The sequence below is a fragment of the Bombus pascuorum genome, chromosome 4 (assembly GCF_905332965.1).
Source record: "Bombus pascuorum chromosome 4, iyBomPasc1.1, whole genome shotgun sequence".
Classification (NCBI taxonomy): domain Eukaryota; kingdom Metazoa; phylum Arthropoda; class Insecta; order Hymenoptera; family Apidae; genus Bombus; species Bombus pascuorum.
Genome location: NC_083491.1, coordinates 17,817,306 through 17,844,620, shown reverse-complemented (window position 1 = coordinate 17,844,620; position 27,315 = coordinate 17,817,306). Strand labels below are relative to the sequence as shown.

At 39.1% G+C, this 27,315-nt stretch overlaps 1 protein-coding gene and 1 long non-coding RNA gene across 17 annotated transcripts in view; one reads left to right on the top strand and one right to left on the bottom strand.

Annotated features, from left to right (window-relative positions):
- Window positions 1–27,315, bottom strand: part of LOC132905944 (CUGBP Elav-like family member 2) — a 356,624-nt gene that overhangs the window by 188,112 nt on the left and 141,197 nt on the right. The window contains exons 1-2 of one of the 16 annotated variants that reach the window (XM_060957713.1): window positions 14,352–14,613; window positions 14,132–14,236 (exon numbers count right to left, since the gene is read on the bottom strand). The exons of the other annotated variants lie outside the window; for them this stretch is intronic. Coding sequence (XP_060813696.1) covers window positions 14,132–14,223 — 92 coding nt within the window. The 5' untranslated portion in view covers window positions 14,224–14,236; window positions 14,352–14,613. Of the gene's footprint in view, window positions 1–14,131; window positions 14,237–14,351; window positions 14,614–27,315 lie in introns of those variants that run through there. 16 annotated transcript variants of the gene reach the window in all.
- LOC132905956 (uncharacterized) overlaps window positions 1–27,315 on the top strand; it is a 323,066-nt gene that overhangs the window by 198,720 nt on the left and 97,031 nt on the right. The gene's annotated exons all lie outside the window — the stretch shown is intronic.

The following is a 27,315-nucleotide window of genomic DNA, read 5'->3' as shown; positions in this document are numbered from 1 at the left end:
AATACCATGCAAGAATACGTCTAGCGTCTATATCAACGCATTGACAGGTAACAAGCTGCTCATAATAATTTTTCTGCTTGAAACGGAAAGTTACGATCTCAGTACGAGTTTAAAAAAACCTTCATCCTTAACTTTGTGCAACGAACATTTCTATAGTACGCGATTCCACTACACTTCTGTAGGGAAACTTTTAGAAAGCCTGGATTTTATTTTGAAACATAGTAAACTCGAAAGTACGTTGCCAATAGTTTGAAAAAATGTAACACGATTTTTAAAGAAACGCGAATGTACTTCGGGAAAGACACGTTTCTCGGTACAATGTTGAAAAGACAACGACGAACCGACATTCAGCCAAAAGCAACAACATCTTGGCAACTAGAAACTGAAGAAACGAACAAAAAGGCAGGCAGAGATAGATAGAAAATTGATATCGAACAGACGCTCGACGATTTGCAGTGCTCAGCAAGTTTGTCCGTAAATCACGATACATCCAGCGTTCCCTCTGCTTGCCTCCAGCAAGATCTACTTTCCTCCGACCTTCCCTTTCGTCCCTTTTCACGTGCCGCCTTAACTTTAAACCATCATCCCTCTTTCGAGGGTGAGGCAGGAGCATACCCACACCGTGAGGTTAAGCCGCCTTGGATTCAGCCAACTTTCGTTTTAGCCGTGAATTTTAATAACCAACGACTGCTCGCGCGCCTGTGCTATCCATAAAGCGTGTTATCTCACCGTCTTTTTTCGCTTCTTTCTTCGTTTTTTTGTTTTCTCCTCCTTTTTCTTCCTTTTTTTCTTGCCTTTTTCTTCCTTTCACGGCCAGCGCAGCGATGTCGAGCGATAGAACGGACTTAAAGCGAGATTACCGCTTTCCCTCTTGCGATAAGGGTCCGGGCGAGAACCAGCACCACCAGACTATCGCGTGCTCCGCGATTAGCGACAATTTGTCGAGTTGGTTTTTCAACTTCGCGTAAAGAAGGGAATCGTAAAACCGTGTCAGAGGTCTTAGGAGATGAAAGTTCTTTTCTCAGATGTTTCTCGCGTTCCCGATTCTAGGGTTGCAAATATTGATATTTCTTGACTATTTATGTAGGTGATTATGGACGTGAGAATGAATTATTTAAGCGTGTAAATGTTATAATGTAATCGTATACTTATAACCATAAAATTGAAGTTTAGTCGAGTTTATATCTCTATGAAAAGTAAAATTTAATGTGACTATTGTCAGAAGAATCCAATTACGTTAAAAGTTACAAATAATGTCAAGCAACTTGTCAGAAACAGAAGTAAATTGGATTATTTTAGAAAATATATTACAGATGCATATGCAAACCGTTAGACACTCTATACGTACATATATGATATAAAAGCTCACTAATACACGTAATCTGATAAAAGAGTACTACTAATTGTAAAAATTAGGTCAATGTTTATGCTTCTATCTTTTTGCATTTACGAACGTTACTTCAATCTCTGCACCAAAAAGGTGCTGTCGTAAAAAGATTAAATCAATCGAAGACTTTTCTATCCTTCGAATATCTTTCTATGCGAATGATCTTCGTATGATTCGCTCTGGTAAAAAGCAATCTGCTATCATCGTACAAATTCAACCACCTAATAACATGTAACCGAATGTTTCTTTCCCTTCTAAACCAAAACGAAGGCAAAACTGTTGAAGAAAGAAGAAGGCGGAAGAAAGGTTGGTCGATAAATACAATTTGGCCATGTCATCGAGATAACCTTCGTATCGATTCTCCGGCCGCCAAGGAACAAGATATCCGTACGAGACAAGTCACTAAACCTCTTGAAAGCTCGATCACATGGACAAGTTCCAGAGGTAATCATGAAGAGAAGTGACCGAGACAACATCCGGCCCAGGCTCTGGCTGGAATAGCGGTGTTAGAGTAGTGGCTCGTAAATCGACGAGGAGACGGTGCTACTGCACGCTCCTACCAACCTCTTACGGATATTATAGGTCGCGCACGAGCTTCCGCAGAAAGTTTCCCACATAAAAATATCACCGATTTATGAGAAAACTTGGCAGGATTCTACTCGTTGCCACGGTAATTGTCGGAAATGTATCGTCTTCTGGAAAGTTTTATCTGCTACGGGGATAGGGCGCGCCACTATTCCTATCAGTCGCTGTTAGATTGTCCAGCAACTTCTATTTGCTGACAAAAAACACAGAAATACTACGAACTATCGTTAAAAACAATTTAGGTTTTGCAATGAAGAACTAAGCCTTGAACCGGTGATGCTGAAGAAAATGTCAAAGAATATATTACCGAAAAGAGATAGAGAAGATCTTGATAGCTCGTTATTACTTATGAATCAGCACTTCCGTCGGAATTTAAGACAGATAACTAGGCTATCTAATATCTTAGCCAAAGGATCGAAATTTCAACCTAGAAAGGAAGATAACCTGCTGCAACAGCAGTATCTTTGAACATGTGTTCTCAATTTGCTATAAAAGGAAATTGCTTCGCCGTTTGTGGTGTATTCGCGACGTGTAAAGCGCGTACAAGCGTACAAATATCCAGGCGTGGACTTCTTATTCCGTGTCGATCGAGCAGCCTCCGGCATGAGATAACTAACGTTAAAGTAGGATAATTTTTCGATGATTTGAACGTAGGAGAAATCTTCTCGAGGTGAAATACAAGTTCGAAACACTACACGGTATGAAGGGACCATTCACGATTACTTGTCATTTTAAATCGTAATCATTCTTATCTCTATATCTCAGGGTAACGCGAAGATAACGCGATATAATATGAGCTCAGTCTTGTTGAAGTAGCTGCTGGTTAAAACAAGTTACGATTGCGGAATTTTATGGCGATTTCAAAATTAGCTATGTGATTTACAGGAACAGGCATAGGAATGAAGAAACGGTCAAACCAAAATGGTACGAGTCTTCTAACTAATAATATTCGGTATATACTTGCTCCTCAACATAAAGAAATACACAATCGAACATCCAATTTCGAAAGTGAGAAAAGAGGTATTGGAGGGTACTTTTTTTATGCAAGATTTTAATCCCTCTGTAAGCCACATTAACTACATTTCGCAAGCGCGTTGCACCGCGTGAAAGTACTTTGTTGTCGGAATGTTCGAAGCGGACGGAGTTTGCGCGAAGGTATTATCCGCTTTTAGTTTTAAATACACGCGGGAAAACCACGACGGTTTTAAGCTAATGGGAATACGGTACAGACAAAATATTGCTCGTCTTTAGCGACCGTAAAATCGCATACCATCGAGGATTCTTCATGTTCGTCTCTTTCCTTTCTTTCTTTCTTTTTTTTTTTTTTCTGTTAACTATTACATCGTTAACACCTTCACAACTGAATTTTCTTTGCACTTGCGAAAAATCGTCCGATGTTTTCGTAAACAAAACACAGTGCATTAGAATATAAAGCCAGCTCTAGCGAAAATTTCATTTTAATAACTCGTACAAAGATTTGGGTTAGAACTGAGATAGGGTTGCTATACCATGCTATCTATATATCTACACGTTTGTTATATTACAGAATACAGCAGGATGTTAAGGTTTTAGGGGGATGGTACGATAATTCTAGTCGGAGTTTGCCGATCGAATTCGCGCGACCGCGATATATCCTAGATTTAAAATCTTTAATAAAATATAGATCACACTAGTAATAAAATACACAATTGGTTGTACAGCGCACAGTACGAAATCTCACGAGGCCCCATTGGAATTTCACAATGTTGGTATATAGGTGGCCCTCGAGAGTATCGGCCCTCGGTCAATGTAAATTCCGAACACACGGGCTTTTCAGCTAATGGTGCTGCCGGTGGTGGCTGTAGCTACTGTGGCCATCAATTTAACGGTGTAAGTCCGTAATATAGCACGAGTCCAGAACGGGAGAGCCGGCCTGCAACAGCCACCCCCGCCCTTAAAACTGGCCAACGAGGTAAGAGGATTAAGTACGGCTCGCGAGGGCAACGCAACGGAGGAAGAGAAAGAGGAGGCAGTGGAGTTGGAAGAAGGGGAGGTAGAGGTTCCGTTTTTATATAACCTTCCAATATTTCAGCCGTTTTTGCCAGGGCTCGCGTTAATCAACTCGAGAAATGAATTTAATAACCGACCGTGGGAATCCGCGGGAACAAACCGAAGAGAAATCGTTTCTGCGATGATCCCCTAACTTGTCGTGTTGTCGTCCCATCTGAAAAAAAACTAAACGCGGTGCTTCGCTTAACCAGGGCGAAACAAATTTTTTTATGCTTCTCGCGATCGTTTAGAAAGTATAACGATGGAAAATGGGAAACATAAAATTTGCACAGGATATATGTACGTTACCGGTCGTAAGTTCGCAGAAAATCCAAAAGGATTACCGTGGGAACTATCTGTGCTATTTATTATTCGTATTTTTCGCGAAAGAAATTCCCTAGAAAAAATTGCGAACTAATTATTTCGACCATCCCGATACTCCACCTATAAACGTTTCGAAACATATACTTCCAAAATTCAACAAAACGATACCTCGGAAAAAAATAAAACGGAACGAGGAAAAATTCGAGCGGCAAGTAGGAGCGATAGTAACGATCACGGTGGCACGGCTGCATTATTCGTTCGATCACGTGCAGCTCGTAACGCGGTATCGAATTTCGATTAATCGATCGGCCGGCCATTAAGCGGTACAGCGGCCAGAGCCATTAATAAGAGAGCTTAATATTGTAAAGAGCCGCGTACGTTCCCGCGGATGACGATCCCGTCGACACTTTCGAGATGGATGACGCCTCGCGGATAAAGAATGGTAGAGCTTGCATTTCTAAAATTTTTCTCCCTTGCCCCATCTCTGACACCGATAATCCCCGCGCCGCGTCTTCCTGACCTTTTATTCACTCACCCTCCCTACGGACTCATTTTTGTTCGTCGAGCCATTCTCGCTTTGACACACGCCCGTATTAGACGCGAGCAGTTTTGCCCTGTAATTTTTTAGGGGCGGGGGGGGGGGCGAAGGTCACGCGTCGCTCGTTCCTCAAGCGCCTTTGTCGTCGCTTTTTTTCATTTGCAAACGCACCCTTTGCAGTTCGCCGCCAGCACCATCAGACGGAACGCGTCCAAAGATTGGGTTGCGTACAAGAGCAGATAGCAGCCAGTCTGCTGGAATTCTACGTGCGATTGGAACACAATAGGTTTCTTGATAACGCGAAGGGCGAACATACGTTAGACTGTAGTCGAAGTTTGCTGATGAAATGTGAACTTGCAAACGTGAAACAAAGATAATCAGCCAGCGTAAATGATTTACTTAAATCACAGATAGGTTCGATATTTAGGCTCGCTTAGACCATGCAAGTACGTAGTATTATTAGTGAAATCCTAATAAATTTTCTTCTAATAAGTTTCGCAATAAAACAGATCTAATTCCACAAGCTAACCGTAACAAATACGTGCAACATACCGAGTGAGAAAAAGAATTTTAAAAGAAATACGTTAAGACAGTCAATTCTATTTCTGCAATTTCACGAGACTTCCTTTTCCGTCAGACGTGATTACAAGCTGTTTTTAATGGTTTTAATTAGTTTCAAGTTTAACGCGAGCGTAATTGTGACTGGCCGGGTTTCCAAGCCGCAGCCGGCTAAAGAAAACAAGGGAGAAGTGAAAAGTGGAGCAATTTGGGTATCTGGAATGTAATTAGGTTTAAAGGGCGTTGTCATCATTGTCAGCCGGGCCATTGACTCTGACCACCGAGTAGCGTAGAGGCTATGCAGGCCATTCTGAATTCTCGCAGACTGAGAAGACTGCCTCGCTGGAATCCTCGATCCCTCTGACAACCCATTTACACGCAGTTTAAATGCTCCAGCTGCATGAGTCGGATAGGTAATGGACTATTACTGTGCAGGATTATTAGCAACCCTAAGAAACTATCGACTAAGATACGTATTTCTCTGTGCATGCGCGCGCTTTAAAGTTTGTGCTAATTTTCCGAACTACCGGAGAAGTCGAAACGACCAATTTGTCATTTTATTCGATTTGGAAAGTATGAAATTAAAGAATCCCTCAGCGAATATCTCAATGAAACGAAAATTATCTCAACACCGAACTCCAAACAATTATGATTCAATTAAACACAATTTATTTCAAAGAATAAGATTTGTCCTACAAAAATTCTAGTGCAGGAAACCGGTAAAAGCAATATTATACTTGGCTGTGATATTATTGCGTTCATAAATCTTAAACCACGGAAGACGATACGATTCTTAATTATTTCCAGTAGCTAAAGAGAATCCGCCAAGTGGTGAAATACCGAAACAACGTAGCTTTAATCGTGCAAGAAATTTTACGAGAAATGGTTACCAACGGCCAAGAAACTAGCGGCATACTTGCGCAACTTCCACTGAAACGAAAGTCCCGGACGTCGGACGGTATAATATCTGACTACTACTACCGTTGTTTGATTATACAACGATCCGCGTAAACTTTCCACGACAGTTGAAATGGCTATTACCAAGTTGAAATCGAAGTTACTATGTAAACACGTTTCACTGGACAGCCAACAAGCCGAAACGTTCTCCAGCGTTAATCGAATTTTCGATTTTGACGGCGAAGAAACATTTCGAGTAATTGTTATTAATGCAGTTGGCATTAAGCCGTTGGGATTATATAATTAGAAAACTTATATCGTTTTCAAGCCAATATTGACGTATAATTCCATTGACCGTATAATCGAACGTGATTTGAGAATTCCAAGTTGGCTTGTTCGAACTAACGTACTGAAATAATTTAAATCATCGAGAGTATTTTATTTAAAAATTGTCATATTATTAACTTTCTCGGGAATGTCGAATATTACCAATTAATTCTGGCGAATAACCACACTGAAAATTAACATCCTCTTTCCAATTACGTTTAAATGTTCGAGGCATTTTAGAGAAACTGTGCATTTCACGTTCCCCTGCTATCGTACACTTATTCCTGGCATGGAAAGAAGGGGCTTCACGGCGCAGCAGAAGGGTCGTGCAGGTGCGTTTTTCGTCAGGAGACATGTATGGGCTTTCATTAGCCACAGGAAATTAAGCGAGAACCGCTGGAGCTACCTTTTACCACTCCCGAAAGCGTTGAGATAGAGGGTGTCGAATATCGCACCCCTGAGGGCTCGAATCCCGAAAATTGAGTCACTTCGGTGATACAAAGATGTTCGTTCCTGCCAGGGGATATTCTTGAAATGAACGCGTATATTTTCATTTTTCTCCAATTCACTCCGACAATGTGTTTCACCGCTCCTTTTCTTTTCATTTGTTCACGCTGTTTCTCGTATTTTAGTGCACGCTACGAAATTGCGAAATTGCGAAATTGTGAAATTAGATTGTATACACGAATAATACGATTCCTCTGAATCGCAATATCTACGATTCATCAATGGAAAGATACAATTTTGTGAATCGGACGATTCAAATATCTTGATTAAAAGTTTTAAGCAAAACACAAGTGATTTAACGTCTGTAATCTCCATTTCAAAGTGAAATATGATCGAAGATAGTAAGTGCTCTTCGTGTTTTTGAACGTGGCTATACAAATATACACGTACACACGTTCAAATACAGACGTATAAAGGTACTCGAAGCAGCAACGTTTTAAACCCTCGGCCGGTTACGCTGGTCACGTGTAGTGTCCGGTGATACGAAAGTCGCATACAAAAGTTTTTCACCCCTTTCTCTGCCGCTGGTACCGTCCACGAGGACGTCTTTCGTTTCCCGTGCTTCCGCCTCTGCTCACGTTCCCATGATGCTCGCGCTACTCTACATCCAACCCTTGCACCACTCCCATCCTCGCCACTGTACACTAGCTGGTCTTGGTTCGCCTCGCTTTCATACACGTCGTCCCGACGCGGCGTGCTTCGCGGTACGTACGTTCGTGACGACGCTAGCAGCTGCCCAACGTCGACGAAAAAATGGAGAAAAAGTCGGCCAAGCATTAGGAAGGACACGTACGTGATATCACTATCGCAAACAATACCTAGAGCAGAAGAAATACGCCGCTTGGCTCTTTGCCTTTCTTCTACTCTGCACTAGTTCTAATGCCAGTTGATTTCTATGTCGTATGATTGTTACTTACTTCGTAAGTGGTTAGAAAAGAAGAAAGAAAGGTTGCTGAAACGCATATTTGTAGGAGCGAATGCATACAGAAGAATACATTTGAATACTTTTTATTAAATTTGTGGACGTTAATAACAACACATTGACCACGTTTAGTATGTTACAAAGTGAATTATATTTAAGTATATTATATTATCATGTACGGGAAGTACTATATCTCCTCTGGTAAGCTTGGCATAAAAGAAATTGACAAATTTAAATAAAATTGGTTTTGTGAAAAGTATGTAGGAAGCAGATTTCGATACAACTAAGGATAAATCTAATGTAAGCATTTCTTAAACATGATTATTTTAAATCAAGTATAGTCCGTTTCCATAATAGTTATGCATCGGCGGAGCATCAAATCGACGGTGTAATTGGATCGATTATTGTATTACGCCTACGAAAGATATTGTCAGAACGAATATCTCTTCTCAGAACGTGATACATACTTCTCTACGTGCTACATATATGCAACATCGATTTAAAATTTCTGAGTCGTTGCTCATTTCGCTAATTCCGATACCGCGTATAGTTGTTACGCGTATATAGGTATTTCGATAATATTAATATTTTTATTAAGTGTACAAACATCACAATCTCATTTCTATACGATTTATTAATCAGACTAAATACGTCATAGCAGACTCGCGTATAAACGAAATTATACAAACGTTCTTTTAAAATGAATCGCTGTACAAGTACTTTGCACAATCACGGTAAGTGACGCTAAAACCAGCGATTATCCTGAGACTAACAAGGGAATAATATTAATTTCCGGGTGATCATCGGCCAGTGTGCGATTCGAAATCGAAGCAGCACTCTCAGTAGACGACATTGTGCTTTTTACATCTTCTTCTCTCTTTTCCATCCCGGAAATATTCGACGGACATAAAAGTTTTTAATAGTCTTCGGGTTTCAAATGGATCCGACGTAGAAGGTAGGAAAAATGTCCCCTAATGGACTCTCGAAAGAAATTATTCGTGATCAGCGGAATACGTTCGTTACGAGGATGTGAAACGAGCGTGAACGAAGATTGGAGGAGACAGACGAAAAAACGACATCAGAAATGAAGGGGAGGGGGAGATGAGAGAGAAAGAAAGAGAAAGGGTGAGACGTACGGGTACTAGCGGGAAGGGTGAAAAGGGAAAGAAAAAAATGCTTGGAAAGCAGCACGTTCAGCAGCCGATGGTGCTACGAAATTACTGAAAATCCTCGTCGACTTCGAGCAACCTGATTTGTCCGTGTTAGTTTTACTCGTTCATCAACTTACTCGTTTATTCATGCGTTCCTCATACCCTTCTTTCTTCCTCTCTGTCTATCTTTCAACCCTTTCTTTTCGTCTCTTTATTATCGCGCACCTCGTAATTCATTACATTTCTCACGGTCCGTTATCCTGTTTCTGTCGATTCCTCGTTTCTCCTCTGTAGCTCTATCGAGAGCTTTTACTTCGTTAGAATCGTTCACGGACTGGCCCTTTCCTTTTTCCAAATAACTCTTCCGACTACCTTCATTAGACTGGCCTTGACGCGCTGCTGGTAGCTTTGCGAAAGTCATGAAAAAATCTTGATCTTCCGATCGATTCTTTTATTGCATTTAACTAGTTCGTCCTGTGTTATCCTTTGCCAACGGTAATCGAGAAATTGAAACAGCGAACGATGCAAACGATGCTAGTTTACGTTTCTCCTTTCAGAGATCACCAAAGTGATAGTACACAGTAAGAAATCTACCATTTCATTCTATCTTTGATCACTTTGAAAATACAGCGTGTCTACGATTGCTTATTTCTCTATCTCTATATTTCAATCACGATTAATAACAACTTTCAGAAATTAATGGATCAAAATTTGCAATTTTACCCTATCTGCATTCTTCTTCTCTTTCCTCGATGGTCGATCGATTATCGAAAACCTTGATTAATCTTCCGTTCGTAGGGTTCCGAAACGCGAAAGAAACGCTCGCGAAAATATCGCGAAGAGTTCAATTACAAACTAGGCTGTTCTCTTTCATCGGCCCGCTCGATGCTCTATTTGTCGTTGAAATCTATTATTTCTTTTGTACGACCATCTTTGACCTTTTCTAATATTCCACCCCCTCTTTGTTCCTTTATCGTTGTCCTTCCTCCCACACAAGTCCACCCTACGCGATCGTAGCCGTTCCTCCTTTTTCGTCCTGATCTCTTGAGAAAGCGATCTTTTTCCGCCAGATCAACCCGGCAAATTGGAGCTTGCAAATGATCCGTCTTAAAGATTCCGCTAATTGTACGAGGGAGAAGGCCGGGTTCTCACGAAGAAATCTCACCGCTAAACTAATTGCGACGACAAAAGAGCGACCAAAAGAGGAAAATAGAGAAAGAAAGAAAAGAAGAAGCTAGAATGGAAGAAGGGGATGAAAGAAATGTTGACATTTTATAGGATAAAATGTCTCGAGATGGATCACTTGTTTTTTTAATTATCAACAGGGAGAAGCTGCAGATAAAGTAGATCGACGAATGGAAATTTCATTTGACCAGAGCCCTTGTTTTTCTGCTTGACGCTTTTACTCGTAAATTTTGCAAGTGACCTACGTATCAGCGATATCGATCGAGATTAATTTATAACGGAGGCGGTATAGCCGAGATTTCTGAAGAGCAGAAACTGTTTAACAAACGACAGCGTCTCATTTCCTCTGCGGTGTAAAGCCAACGGTGTGTCCTTCGCAAAAAGTTGGACGGACATTCGGAACGCGGCGATCGAAGATTCGATAATCGCAGGGAGCTCGTTCGCGGCAGCGATACGCCTGGCGGCGTCCAATTACCGATCGGTAATTGGGGCAGAATTTCTGCTGAGGTTAAATTCGCGCGCCGCTGTCCAGCGACCAGTACTACGGTCACTCACCAACACTACCTCGCTGCTCTTCGTTAATTAAACCGATTAAGCCTGCAATCTTCAACATCAGATCTTTCCCTTTTTACCGTACGCAACCCTTCGGATCGTTCTCGTAGAAGGGTGAAGCTCGCGCTTCATAATTACCGATCCGCACGCTCGGGAACTCCGATGATCTTGTGCCAAGTTTTTCATGCCAACAGTTCAAGGAAATTTGTTCGTGAAAATTTGAAGTTTGACTATTGTTATTTTATAAAATAAAATAAAGGGGAGATAGAATCAGAAACGACGTAAATCTCCTGTAACAATGTATATCTTACCAAGAAAAAAACAAAAATAAAGCACAAAGCTCGAATCTCGAAGGAACCGAATTCAACTTTCTCTACAAAATCCATTGATCACGACTCGGTACACTGAAACGGATCAAGAAACAAACTAGACAGGAAAGCGGGAGAAAAAAGGACACTCGTTAGACGCAGTCTCATCGCAGCTCGTAGCGGCGCATTCTAAAAAGTTGTTCGTTATCCTCTCGTTCATCGGCGATAATTACCCACAGAAAACCGATTCGAATCAAAGTAATCAAAAAGGGAAGGACGAGCTGAGTTGAGGATATATTGCAGAAAAGCCGACGCACGCATGGAAACAACGTTTAAGTAACAAATTTTATTTAGCATTTTTCACATGCCTAAATTCACGTTGAATGATAAAGCTATTTTTGATATAGTATCAACATATTGTTCATTGGTTGTCATCGATAGTCGTGAGTGGTCACTAAAATTGCAGAAAATTATTAATTTTTTTAGAGAAAGAAATTGTAGGTGGTTACATTGCAGGAACTCGATGGAACAGTGGTACATATAAACGTTTGTTTCTAAAACGAAAGTAGAAGGCGACAAAGTGCAAATGACGAAATTTAGTTCACTTTCTATATGCACGTTCCGCTTCGTTAATTTCTACCATCCCGCAAAAAGAAATTCTCCAAAGGAAACGAACAAATAATTTTATTAAATACATTCTAGACTACGTCAGATACGTAGGAATGAAAAGCTAAAAACTAAATGTATACTCATGGCGCGAGATGGTGGAAAAGCGAGTGGCGATAAGCGGTTATAGGAGTGTAATTCAATTACTGGATCTTCATGGTGGTGTCTGGAGCGGCATTGTTCAATTTTGTTCCTTCCCTAGTCGGATCGGCTAGGAACTGATTCGTTATCGCCCTTCGACCCGGCCAGACACAATGGTGTTAAATAAGAGATAACCGAGAGCTGATATCATACCTCCACTCTTCGCTTCGCTTAGCGGCACACATCGACAAGTTCGTTAATGCGGAGCCGGAAAGCTGGTGGACGCTGAACCCGTTTCTCGTTAATTAACTAATTAAATGGTGAATTTTAGCGTTCTAGCTTTTCGACCGTGACGAACGGAGAATTGTTTTCATGGCAATGCCTACGCGTATGCGTTCTCTTTTTCCGAGAAATTTTTTCGATATCGCGCTTAAAAATGTCAAATCGTGTTCAAAGATAGAGTATTTTGTTACGTATATCGTGTATTGTCGTTGTAAGGTGGAGGGGAAAAGGATCAAGCGTTTGTCATTGTGCGTATCTAAATGTTTCATATAGATGTTTTTTCCTATACTTTAGTTTGCTACACCCTGCTGGTTTGCTAGCAGATTGACAAATCTCAAAAATAAACCACGCGTGAAGAAATTTTATTCTATGCTTTTTTATTTAGATTGGCGCGGGAAGTAATCTTTTGCCTGCCTGTACAGTATTTTCGACCGCATGCCATATAATAAAGCAATATCGAACACGAAAACGTGGTACAAGTCCTATCGAGTATAGCTCGTACGACCGATCAAGCGCAAGCAACTCGAAAATTAACAGGCGAAAATTGAAAGTTCAGTTTCTCTCATGGAAATTGCTATACCACCGAGAACTGTTGTTCGAATCGATATTGATAGATATTACAGGATGCGTAGGTTAGCGGCCCCTGTTGACGTAGCGTAACTCGGTTAAGCTGCACACGCTATTGAACTTTCGGTCAGCTCAAAACAGAGAAATGGAGAAGCAAAAAAAAATAGAGGACCGAAGAGGAAATGAAAGAGAGAGAAAAGAAGAAATGGAAAACAAAGTTCAGTGATGCAAAACTTTAACGACTCTTACACTTCCTAAAAGAACACAAACGAGCGAATACTCGTCGATTTATACCGCGATTTTAAGAATCTGGCCAAATTTTCTATCATTTTGTTTTCATATACAGGGATTTTTGCCGCTATTACTTTTCTCGTAACTTTGATTTATGTATGACAAGATTTGTAAGAAATTCTACGAGATTCTTTTACCTTATCCGATAGAAAAGATACTAAAATATTAATCGAATATTAAAAATTAAATCTTATCGTGAGAATGATACGAAGGGAAATAAGAAAATTGGATTAGAGTAACTTTTTGAGACATCAGCGGTCAATACGATCATTTTCCTATTGGTCATTAAAAACGGAAAGCAGGGAATTGACACGGGTAGCAATTTCTGGTAAATTCAAAGCAGGGAAATCGTTAATCGCAAGAGTAGACTAGAGCACTTTACGCAAGGCACTAATTGGCTGCAGAGACACTGCTTGGAGAGGCAACCAATTAAAAAGAGCTGAGCACAGAGGAAAAAAAGCTGAGCGATAAAGGCGGTTCTATAACCAATTCTCAAATCGAGCCTCATCGAAAGGAAAGTTCAGCGAAGTCGTGATTGTGCCTCGTTATGTACATTTCGTTTATTTCATTGTTTTTAATTCAGTGCCACCCGATTTCTTCCATCGATAACTCGATTTTTTTTTAATCTGCCAAGTTATTTATACGAATATTTTTTTCATAAATACTACTTTCAATGTACTAACAGAAACCTTTCATAGTTATAATAAATATTCAAAATTTCTAGTTACCTCCAGAAACGTACACAACGCAGACAAACTAACCATCATAAGTCGTATTAGAATATTAGTGTGCGTTCCGAGTATAAACAACTTTTTCTTGCTACCGACTCTCTTAGAAATGTCCTTTTGAAGTAATCGCAACACATTTATAACATAAAAATATATCTCTTTCTAGAATATTTCTTAAGGATGAACGGTGAAATCATCTCGACCCGAATTTAGAAAAATTAATTTGAAAATTGCTTTTTGCGCTTACCAATTTGTCTGTTGTACATTGTTATTCCGATCGATCTGAAGCGTTGAGTTGTTAAACAACTTATAGTCGAGTATTAATTGCTGTTGCTGCATGTTGTTGTAGACGCTGCAATCGATGCGAAATTCAATATAATAAAGTTTCTAATATACATATAAAACAAAAACGACCTCAACTTTCAATTAACGATACGATATTACTGTAAAATAACTCCTCTACTCACCAGAAATTAGCAACAATGTCTAAATATCTGTAATCTTCCAAAACGACGTTCTCACAAATAAAAATCACGGAAGAACACGGTTCGTAAAACACGAAATCACGTCAACACGGTTATCAAACTGCGTTTGCGATTCCAAACGGACAATAAAATGGAAGACTGCGTCGTAGACGGAAGTTAAGACACCTAAGCCCGACCGCGATTCAATTCAATTTGAAACACGATCGTATCGTTCGACGTATACGACAAGACTAAGGAAACACACGATCCCTGTGATCCGACCAAGCTACGTCCTTGGAAATCGATGTTACTATCGGTATAAGCAAAATCACAACAATTATCGTTACTCGACGTTGTCCTTCTGTGAATGTTTTCAAACTACTTGTGTATACTGCTCGAAAGTTTAGGTAGGAATTCGAGCAAAAAAGCTGAGCTACCAACATTTATCGAACGAAGTAAAACGTAAGTAAAATGCGTGTTTTTATCGTTTTTATCAATCGCGTTGTTATTCTTAATATTTAAAACGTAATTGCGTACGCGAATATAATTTTCGTTTAACATATTTATCGCCTCTGTGATGTAAATATATTCGATATTTTGTAAATGCAACATCTTGATTATCGCAATTTTTTGAAGAAGATTTAAATAAAATACAGATTTTCTCCATAAGCATGTAGCTACTGCGCATCACAAGTTGCATTTCTAAAGAGACATTAAAGGCATAAAACTGACAAATCTTTCCCCATGTTGCCGACAACGAGGAAAATAAAATCGAAATAAATAGTAATAAGGAAAAGTTTCATTCCATAAATGCGAAATATCAATGAAATTCCCAATCTTCCCCACTTCTGATTTAATTTTATTTCATCTATTCCTGTTCAACGGCAAAGATAACCTGAGTAATGTAGCTATTTCAACGCAATTCATCCTCTTCCCTCTGTGCAAGAAACAAACTGTTCAGCCAACAAAACTGTTCAGAAAATATAAAAACAAACAAAAAAAGGAAATGAGAAACTAACAAGGGGTAAAACTAACAAGTAAATTAGATTATCCAGCATTATTCATTTCGCATGCAGCGTAACCAGCACGAATTTTATATAAAAATATTCCACGTGTTTGAATTTCTTCCGTTATCATATCTTATTCACCTTATTTAGAATGCAGTTTCGGCTTACCTATTATCAGTGCGTTATACGAGTGGCTGCCTTGTTAGTGTTTAATTATTTTGACGGAAGAATAAGTGGGCGCGAAGGACGCGAGAATTCCCAGCTTTCTTTTATTTTCTTCCTCGACCCCCGTGTTGGAGACACGTGCGCGCGGCTAGCTGTAGTGGAAAATTTTAATATGTAGCCGGCCAACGGACAGGCAGAATGAATTTAATACTTCATTTATTTTAGAAACAGTGTACGCCACGGTAACATTACTATCGTATAGTACGAAATTTCGTCTCGTTGTGTTTCTGCGCGGACCGGTTTTTAAAAAAATTATTAACATTTCCCAACATTTGAGAAACGGGAACGGAATTGCCCTAACAAATGGTACGGTTGTTAACGATTACTTTACCTTCGCCTCTGTATGTCTATAATTACGTGGAAAACGTGGCTGCTTTCCGCTAACATAGGCAATTCTTCTTTTTTTCTCTCTTTTCTTTTTTTTTTACTTCTTTTACTTTTCCATTTTTTGGAAAAAATAAACATCGAATGAGGAAAGAATACTCGGTGCAATTTGAACCTGAATGGATGGGATGGAGTTTGTAATTGTAGCTAGTTCAGCAGAGATAAATTAAAACGGGGAAGATTTTGTCAAATTAAAACAGGTGATTGTTTGAACTGCATTTAGAGTAATTCGAACGGTGGTATTATTTGAGAAAATTTTACGTTCCAATTAACTTTAAATTTTCTAAGGAGAATGTTCTTGCAGCGTATATGAGAACTTTCATTATGATTGTAAATTGATGTGAAACCATTCCAAGCTATTCTGAAATAGAAATTTTCAATTGTAATAAGTAACAAAAATGTGACAAAATTTTATATACACCTATACGTGTGATAATGTGTATACGTTCCAGCATAATATACGAAGAACCACGAAGACCAGCTAAAAAATGCTACAAAAGAGTATCATGTAAAAATATCCTGTCCAAAATGTTCACACTTTTTCACAAAGACATCGAGCGAAGCGCCGATCAAATGGATGAGGTGGAAGAATTTGCAAAAGGTCAGAAGAGTGGGCGGTCGACGTTCATGGACAAAAGGAGAACTTCGACTCGGGGAGAAGAAGCTAAAGCAGGTTTCGCGCGTAAACTGATATTCCATTTGAAGCATCGAGGCGTGGAAAGCGTAGCCCAAGTTTAAGAGCCGCAAAAAGACGGCCTTTCGCCTCTTCCTCCAGTAAGCAAGTCGGCTCTTCGGAGCGCGAACAGTCTGAGGAAAACGTTAGGATACTGAATTCAGAAGTCGAGCAATAGGAAGGAAAGCGAGAAATGGAGGGTGAAGGAGACGAGCTTCTGGCTTGCTCGAAAGCCAAAGAATCAGTTTTTCTGCCATCGCTAGGTAACTGCTTCTTCCTTCTCCTTCTAAAGATATCGTGCTCGATCGCGCACAGCTAGTGCTTTAATAAGAATGCCTGACTAATTATATGAAATATGTGGTTGAAATATCGTTGACACAGTTTGTACAGTCAATTATTTGGTACATGGTAAGATTTCCTAGAAAATTTTTGACTTTACAATACGTGGCGAAGTACACATACCTATGACTACCATTTGCGAGCAAGACGCTAGAAATTATGTATTTAGATCACTTTTTAAGAAATCGTTTGTTACGTCATATAAACAATCGTATTTACTCTCTTGAGGCAGCAATTTCCTTTTCTTTTTATTTGCATTCCCTCCGATCCGCCACGAAGGTTTCACGAAAAGAGAAGTAAAAGTCAAGAACGAAATTATATTTCGTGACTGGAGGAAGGAAAGTTGAAGGTAGATAGCGGAACTCGAATTTCTCAGCCTTTCTTACGAAGAAAGCCGGCCCTGACTCGAACTTTCCTATCTTTTTCAAACAATAAAAACGTCAAACCGTTTGTAATGTCGGCGTTACAACTAATTCGTTAATATCGCGAAAGCATTTTTATGCATGACCCGGAGAAGCAAAGAAGAGAAAACGCTAGGTAAATGAGAAAGAAAAGACACCAGTAAGAAATAAAATTCCGAGGATCTCTAATTCTAGCCAGTAATGCTTTCCTTCTTTGAAGCTACCTTCTTCTCTCCTTCCATCTTTTCGTTCTTGGCTGTCGGCGTCATCGCATTTTTGCCCCAGCACGGGAACTTATTACAAAAGGAAGCACGCTGCCAAAAGGCGAAGATTAAATTGGCTTTTGAGCGCGACGAAAGTTTCATTCGCAACGTTGCACGGTTTACTCGTGCACACCGCGAAACGAAAACCTGGATCTGTTATTGCTCTGCCCTGTTATCCTTACTCCGACTAGGCTTGCTTACACCCGTGACCCATTCTCCTACAAACAAGCCTCCTCTTTTCTATTCATTCCGTCTGGAATTTATATCGAGTTAGGTGTGGACGAATGTACTTGCAATTGAGGAGTTCGGATGGTAAACCATGTGAGTACCAATGGAGAAATAAAGTTTTCATAGAAGACAATGCGGAACATGAAATAACAGTTACAAATATCAGAGTAATTTATTTTAATCTTCATATCCATCGCAAAATAGGGATACAATCGTAAATATAACTTAGAGTGTGTCAATATAAAATTGTTCGATCAAACTAAAAATGTTTCGGACGAAGAATTTCATTCTGCTGCCAAATTTCTTTGTGAAAAAGATAATATAAATATGTACAAAGAAAATTAATAATATACACTGCAAAATAATTTTGAAACATTAGTAATATCAATAAATATTAAAATCGTCAGTGGACGAGCTTTTCTTTAAAAAAAAAACGAATTTTTTCAAATAGGATATCGGTTAATTAAAATTAAAGGGAAAAATAAAAAACAGTGGAAACAGGTATCGATGAAATTACTGATATTGATATTTTTCGTATGTGTGTATGTTTTTCTGTAACACAGATTACTTGAAAGAACGGACACAAACATGAATAATATTGGAGAGATGCAGATTAATATGGTTCGATGTTTCTATTCGTGTGGCATTCACAATGAATCAAAGTACACCAACACGATATGTATATATTGTTTCCATCGGCGTGTGTGTCAGAACAACGCGTTTTTATATAGATCACGTTTTTTGATTAATAAAATTGAAACTCGACACAAAGAAGGATCGACAGTGTTTTAATAAATATCAAACCTATCATGGTAATTAAATTCACGATGAAATCATTCCACTACAACTGTAACAAACGTAACAAATTTTCCCAAGATGTTTTATTAAATTTAAGCGAGAATTATTTTGTTTGCGCGCTGTATTTTATACAAAATTATCGACGCGTGTTATCACGGTTATAACATTCACAAAATTATAATACAAATTATGATATAAAACTGTAGAAAAAGGAAAAAAGAAAAGAATATATATATATATAGCAACTATGTAACAACAACTTTGTGATTATACATGTATAATGATCAACAAATTAACATTGATCTAAATAATATTCCATTGTGATCGAATACGTTCGAGCCAGAATCGCAGTAAATCCTCAATGATTTATCATGACCATTTCGATACTGAAACTTCGATATTCCATGCGTCGATGTGGAGTAGATCAACGGCACGTAACGTAACCAAACAATGAATAACATGTCGTTACTGTTGTTTGCATATTATTAACGGTCGTCTGAGCATTTCCAAACTGGATCTTTTCGACCAAGTGAGTATGGAGAAAAGTGAGGGTTAACCTACACATATAGGCGTAATACGACGCTACCGTGCAGGGAGGCGAAACATCGGTTTCGAGTAATAATGAACGTAACGTATGGAACGCAGCGTTTCGCTTGCGCAAATACGAGTAACGCGTACACTCGATGTATACCAATTAATTTGTCAAGTATGCAAACGCGGCACGCATGAAACTGCTTGTCATCGGTGATCATCGATCAAGTCGTGGCTAACAGCGAGAGAGAGTCGAGGAACGGAGCGATCGCATTATTCGTCGGATCCTATTGTTTCCTGTTACTGTGGTTACCTTTCGATTCGTGATTAACACTTTGTTGCAGCGATCGGGAGAACAGGCTTGTTAATGTCACGAAATTATTTTTATCACTAGAGATCGTTTTAATGGAGTTTCTTTAGAAAAAAGCAGCGGTTACAAACGTTGGTTTTATTCAAAATTTTCTTTTAAAATTTTCGCGGTATCGACGACACTTGGGTAATAACAACTGTCGAGTTACCCAACCTAATTATCACTTATGATAAGTATTTTATTAACTTGTTACGACGGTTACCACGGTTTAAAAAGTTTCCAACTAGTTTTCCTGAAGAGATACGCGAAAATGAAACTTACAAATTTTAAACGAAAATTACCGATAAGAATGCAGTAGCTACACTTTTACCGTATCGTCCCTATGAAACTTTCTAAAACTTCGTTACTGTGAGTATCTTCAAAGCTTCTTCCGTTCCAAGTAAATTTTATTAACTTTCTAAATATGCAGCATTGTTATGAATACGACTATCTCGTACAACTTTTGATACCTACATTGACCCAAAAATTATTCCAGGAAACGAATAAAGATTTCAAAACTATCTTGATTCTATTTAGACTTTCCATTTTATAATCCGTTAAAATTTCCTCCTTTAAACTCTAACAAATAAAAGTTTAAGACAACCGATTTACATTTTTTCAAAAATTTAAATTGTATACGAATTATTGTCTCTATTTTTTAAACGTTTAAAACCGGAATTGCTGAAAACCATTACTTTTTGCAGTCAAATTTATCATATTTCATTGTAAAAGGTAAAGATCAGTCTATACTTAGATGTAGTTACTAACTAATAGCTAACATTACATCTTTTCTTCAGAATCAAGCTCGTAAACGTTCACTAGGAAGAAATAATTGAAATTAAATATGAAATATCCAATGCAATTAATTTCATTATCATGATCCGCGACGCGTATTATAAAATTTGCTTAATGGCAAATTATTTAGCGCGGGCGAAAAACGCGGCGGCATTCCATTATCTTGCAATTACCTCCCATCAATCCGTTTCATCGGCATTCATACGTATCTCGTTTCTCGTCACGTTTAATCACGCGTCATTTCGTGCATTTTAACTAAATAGGATTACTGTCTAACGCCTGCTATATTCTATTTCAGGCTTACCACAATTTGGTAACATCGACGAACGGTCAACAATACCGCATTTCGCGTCGAAGCGTCACGAGGTAAATCGTTGATACCATATTTTTAATATTCTCTTCCTCTTTTTTGTTTTCTCTTTTATATCTTACATAGGATATCCGTTTGAGCGACAAATAATTAGAATGAACTTATTTGTTAAAGACGGTTTATAAACATTTAATCGTTTTCAAAATAAAAAAAAAAACAATAAAAGTAGCGTAAGTTTGCAAAAAATGTAGATCCTATTTGCAAAAGCTTAACGATAGATCACCGTTTTGTGAACAGAGCAAAGGTAATTTACATTCAATTCAGGAAATCCTAGATGTCTATTGGCTAAAGGACCGGTTTTCCGAAGAATACTCGACTACCCAGCCTTTACATCGGATATCCGGCACCTGCATAATTCTGGTTTTATTCTTATTAGGTACTCGCTCTATCCTTTCGTCGTTCTTTCTCCTTTCCACATTCTATCGAACTTCATCGAATTCTCGCTTTCAGCTGCTCCCTTTCTCTGACATCATCGCTTCCCGTTTCTGTCTTTGTCTCTAATTCTCGCCCTCCTCTATCTATTTCACGAATCCTACTGACTTTACGTTTAAGTTTCCTCTTTCTCCTTTTAACCCATTTTACGTTCTCTGTTATATTTTATCGACCTTTTAGTTTTACGTGCATTTTCTCTCTTTAAGTCTCACGTTTCCTTCTCCGCCTGCCTTTCTCTTATCCTTTTTTATATATTCCCTTACTCCCTTCCATATTTGGAAAAAGATACGCATAGTAGTTACAAAATCTAAGCATCACAAACGTATTATCGTAAATAAATGCATAATTTGCATAAAATATGCGCTATAAAATGGGTCAAAATATAAAGTATATATCAACAGATTAAACGGCATTTTGCCACTTCTTTTGTCTTTCAACTCATCTATTTCCCGCTATTTCCCGTCTTTATTTAATACCCTTACCCCTCTTTATATGCCTGTTACTTTCTATTCTATTTTCTTGCGCGTTTCTTGGAAAACTCCTAGTGTATCTGCCGATTTGGAGTTTCGGCCAGCCTAAGGATTCAGTTGATTCAGTCAAGGCAGGATAAGCATGAACGAGAACGAAGACTCGGGGGTGAGTCGAGTTGCATGCAATTAAACTTCCAATCCCTTCTGTCTTAATTTACTTGAAAACTGTTCTCAGTATAGAGGCATTCTCTTCAGGCGGTTAGGAACTACGGCGAAACGAACGGAAGACACACCTCTATTCAAATGTTTTCGTTTGCTCGCTTCCTATTTTCTTTCGCTCCATTCTTGCTTCTCTTCCTCCACGATTCGAATTTTCTTCACTGTCTTACCTATCCGTGTATTTTTACAGTTTCCTTGCACTTGCGTGTTATTTTATTTCCGATGCTAAAGTTGTTCTTTGCAAATGACGTTCGCGCGGATTCTACTTACTCCTGCTTACAATTCAGATTCGGTAATAAATCATTTGTATATTTTCCATCGCCAAACGGACAATCACACGTTACGGAATACGGTAGAACCATAGAATTTCTCCCATACCGTAGCATGGTTGGTTGAAAGAGAAGTCAAAGAACGTGTATCGGTTCATTGATCAAAACGCATGTACAAGAAAGGAATTATCCTTCTTCGATCTAACAGGTCGACTCATTTTTGCAAGGACAAAAGGATCTCGCTGCACATCTAATTAAAGGAGCTGCTATTATCCCGCTGAAAATAGGTAATGGAAGACACTATGTAAAATTGCCGCGTGCTATTCCTCCTCCTTTGCGGCGTAAATCGCGTTCTCCCCGTCCACCCCTTTTCATCCCCTCGTCGACCTGCACGCGACCCACTTTCTTAATTGTTCCTCTATTAAAATACACTTTAATTAATATCCATTGTGCTCCATATTTATTGCTTTGGGACTCGTTACGCATTGAACCCTGTTGGTCTACCGCCGCCTTTGTGCACGAAAAGGTCTCACCGCGTAATGAAAAAGAAGATTTATCGTTAGCTCGGTGTAAATCGTATTTTCATTAAGCACACTGGATTAATACCTAAGGGAATTCAGTTTTCACATTTAATTCGTTGTTTGTTGAATTTGTAGTAGCTACGTATTTTTCAGCGAATCGTTATTTAAACGGAGTTCGTTTTTGAAGGATTCGTTGAAAAAGTTTCACAAAAACCAATCAAATTATTTGGTTCAACCCACGATATATGTAAGTATATTAGGTTATTCAATTATACGATTATCTTAACCTTATCCCCTCCAACTTTTCTTAAACAGCAAAGCGAAAATCTTACGATATTAATAAACACGGAATCGGAATATAATTAGAAGGTGTAAAATCTCTATATTTCTATATCGCTAAATCTTATTATTTAGGACAGGCAATTAGGCTCAAAGATGCGCGATATTATACGTCACGTAAGAAGGAAGACCCAGTGAGATAGGTGCTTCGGATGGCAGATTAGAAGATTCCGACTAGAACGACTGAAAATCGGTTTGCGGATTTGTTGAGCTTCTACCCGCTCTTCTGCGGCATGTGGCAAGCGGTGGTCTGAAATCTATGCAAACCCGTTCGAAACTATGTAAAGCAATGCTAATCCGCCGATAAAACCCTCACCGACGAGCAAACCACGCTTGCGTTTCTGTCGTTGCATCGTTCCACCACACGCGTACATACACGCATGCACGCGCGCGCGCGCACACACACATCGTTCATATAGACGTTTGACACGCATGTGTTCACGCGTGCGTACGTAACACGTGCGTACGTTTATGTGTAGGATGCACCGCAATGCAGCGCCAGCTCTAGCCGGTCTGACGTATTTTCCAGTAATCCTCGGACCCTGACGGTAACTCTATTAGATTCCTGCGAAAGGTTTACCCCTTCCGTACCCCTTGGCACGGATCACTGCTTTGGCTAATACGTTAACGGCTCGCACTTACACGCGCCAACGTAATCGCTATCCCGAGGTTACAGGAAAATCATCACTTTTTGTCGCTATAGAACAGGTTTGTCCCTCGATCGCTGTTTGGTCCCGTTAAGAATAGTAAAATGTATGTGTTGTGAATACTGCATTTTTCTTTATACGAAGCGATAGAATACTTGCCTTTTCGGAAAATTGGGTTTCTAAAAACATACGTTTCTTGTACATTGAGATTCGCAATTAAAAAGCACGATCCATAGCGAAATGATAAACAAGCGTGGTCATGATAAAACTAAACTTCATAATTCTTTTGGTAATCAAAGTTTTATTAAACAATCTGTGAATCTCGATATACTAATCTCTTCTAATTAAACGGTCGAAAGTTTTTCGACCGGAAGCGCTGTGTCGCGCCGCGTTGGCTGTTGCGTAACGACGCCATTAAGATTTAGGGGGCAGGCGCGATTAAAACGGACAAATATTTTCGGTGACTACTTCTAAGAGGAACGTAGAAACGCGGTCGCTCACGCGGCAAAGTTATGAGTATTTTACTTGAAACATTAACGAAGGAAGCGTTTAAAACTTAAGACCTTCTCGAACTTCTTACGCGTAAACATTAAAACCTAGCTGGCTAAGTGGTACCGTTGCTTCCTCGCCAAGAGGACGTCTGTTCTCTGCTATAGTCGTAAGCACGAGTTTCTTTTTCGTGATTGCTTCTGCCCATTGTTTCCAAAAGAAAATGCGCCCTAAGAAAAATATCGGCTCGACTGGAATCTTGTGATTCCAACGCTTATTTCCAATGATTATTTGTTTCGAAAATGGAAAAGAAATGGAAGAGATTTTTGAGGTTATGTCCTTTCTTTACGAAAAGTTGAAATTTTTGTTTTGTTGCGAATCAATGTAGAAAAGCTATAATCAAAGATAGTGGATCGAATAAATTTCCAAATTTGAACGCCACCGCGCTTTGTTCGGAAGTAAACTCAACCGAATTAGAAACATGAAACAAACGCTTAATCGCGCATCCGATATCCAAGAAGAGAGAACGGACAACGGTGAAAGATCGATAATGCGATAAATTCTTCAGCGTCGAGGCGATCACATTTACCAGACGTTCGCCGAGCTCTACGTATCAATTCCTTTACAGTTTCAAAGGTATCCACGCGGCTCCCTCTCTATTTCTCTTTTTTTTTCATACTTGCTTCTTTTGTTTTTTATTTTTATGACGCGTTCAGAGCAGTCGTCGGGGATGCGTAAGCGGTACAAAGCTTTCTCTCTCATTCCATGGCCAGCCATTGGAATTTAATATAACTCTCGCTTAGTGTACGTACGCGAGAGAGCGCGTTCGAGCGCGTACGCGAGGCGAAACGTTTGTCCCTAGACGCACGAGCGATCTCGCGTTCAAGTGCACGCGATGAGAACGCGATTCGACCGATCGAACCATTAGTCGCAATTCTTTTAAACCAGCAACTGCTGCCGCGTACAATGTCGAGAACAAAACTTCGTGATCTTCTGTATTCTCCATATTTTCAAATTAACGCAAGACAGCGTTTAAATAGAGTTTTCAATGAGAGAAATGGAAAATTAAAAGCTCCTCGAAGTTGATTATGATTTAAACTAAGGATACTCTATTGTAAGGTTGATTTATAACACGACTTATTCATTCTTTAACGAAATTGATAAAATCTGAAATTAAGGCCATTTGGTACAAGCTAATTATACCGAAAGGGTAAAAACGTCCTATTAATCGTTGCTTAACCGCGACTACAGGACAAAAGACGAACAGGAAATCCAAACGCACGTAAAATCGCTCGTCCAACGAGTTAAGGACGTGCCGGTTTAATGGATGGTTAAAGCGTGTTTCGGTTTACGCCACGAGGATACGCGAGCATCGTTATGTTCACCCTTAACCATTCAGGATTATAGCCTACTGCTTTAAAGCCTGTACTGTCGTAACGCGCCGTGCCAGCATCCTACGTAGATGTAATATGTACGTATGTACAAACAGATCCAAGAACGATGTCGTAAAGCTTCTAATGGTATGTCATGCCTCAAAAGTGAAAAAATTGTGTAAAAAAGTTAGACTTGTAAATAATATTGTTTCCAAAGCACGACTGTTCCTAGTTACGATGCGAGTTACAACGGATGATTTCTAATTAATTTGAGTAGAAGCTGTTTTGTTACGATAGACCCTATTGGAAAATTTCCAATTTTTTCAAATTAATAAACCATACACGATTAACTCTAAAAGTGTAAAAATAGCAGATTTTTTGATTTTTTTAAAGTGCTGATACTTCGCCACTCCATAGAAATACGATAATTTACGATTTTATAAATATTAATCTCTAATGCACTGCCCTGTTTCAATAGCCGGGTTTCGAGCACTCACACAAACGTAAATGTTGCGATACCCGTTCCCGAAGCAGCCGGTACGAGCCAGGACCGACGGTAAAATCCATTTTTCAACGGGAACGGATATAACACCGGTGCAAAGTGAAGCCCGAGTGAAATGGCCGCGCCGCGAGGCCGTACCACGCGGAACAATGGGCGTCAAGTAAAAATTCAAAATTAATGCGCCTCTTCTTTTTCAATTGGTCGGTGCGTTTCGCGCCGCCAACTGCCCGTGAATCACACTTTCCAGAGCGGAAACCTGCGCTCTGCGTGACGATTACAACGACAGCCAAATTTTCAACTCATCTGTGCTTTTTTAATGCACCGTCTTTTTCCTTCTCGTTTCGCTGCAGTGACGAAATTTTCCACTGTTGTCAAATACACTACCGTCAAATACGCTGCAACTTTACAACTACTTACGAAGTTGGTTTCTATGCGTTTACGAGTTGATCTCCCAAGGGTGGTGAGATTTACTTACCTGAAACAAAAGAGAGAACGATTGATTAAAAAGAATGTTAGGTATTCGAATACGAAAAGATACACAGCCAGTTGTCTAAGAAATGCGTAGCGAAATACGGTCTCGCATACGATCTAAGTAGATCTCATGTAAGACGCATGAGCATAATTGGTCTCATTAGGCTGTGGAAGCAACTTGAAGTCTAATTGCTAGGCACTAAGTTTAATTAACCGATTCGAAATCCAGTGATACTGGGAGGCTGCTTGTTTTCACAATATAACGACGGTTCGTTGACGATACAGAGATATGAGAGGTTAAGACGAGATGATAGACGATGATATATGAGATATAAGACGATTAAGATAGGATTAATTATCGAAAAGCTATACTTCTATAGATGACGATCCTCAAAGAGAAATTATTGGTATTGTAATAAAAATGTTAATTAAGATTATGATATCGCAGCATACGAAGAATTACGTTTTTCATTTCACAGAGTAAGGGAAAAATGTCGGAGCCGATCGAAAAGCAATAACTTTCTATTATCCCACTGTGAACTGCTGGAACTGATCCCTGATGAAACTGATGTATACAACATATTAGATAAGAGAATAGTAAAATAGGTAGAAATAAAAATATATGATTTTGTTTCTAAAAGTTGCAAAGGAAAAAAGTACATATCGAAACTTTGTAATCTTTTAGGTAGTGCACAAAATCTTTTTACCCATTTGAAATTATTGGATGAATTATTAAAAACAAAAGAAAAAACAACAGTAAAACATTTTATATCGATTATAGGAATTAATCAGTAAAATATTTTTCCGAATTATGCAAAAGGTTAGTTCTTTAATTATTTAAAATATTTCATATTTTTCTGTAAAGCGACTAT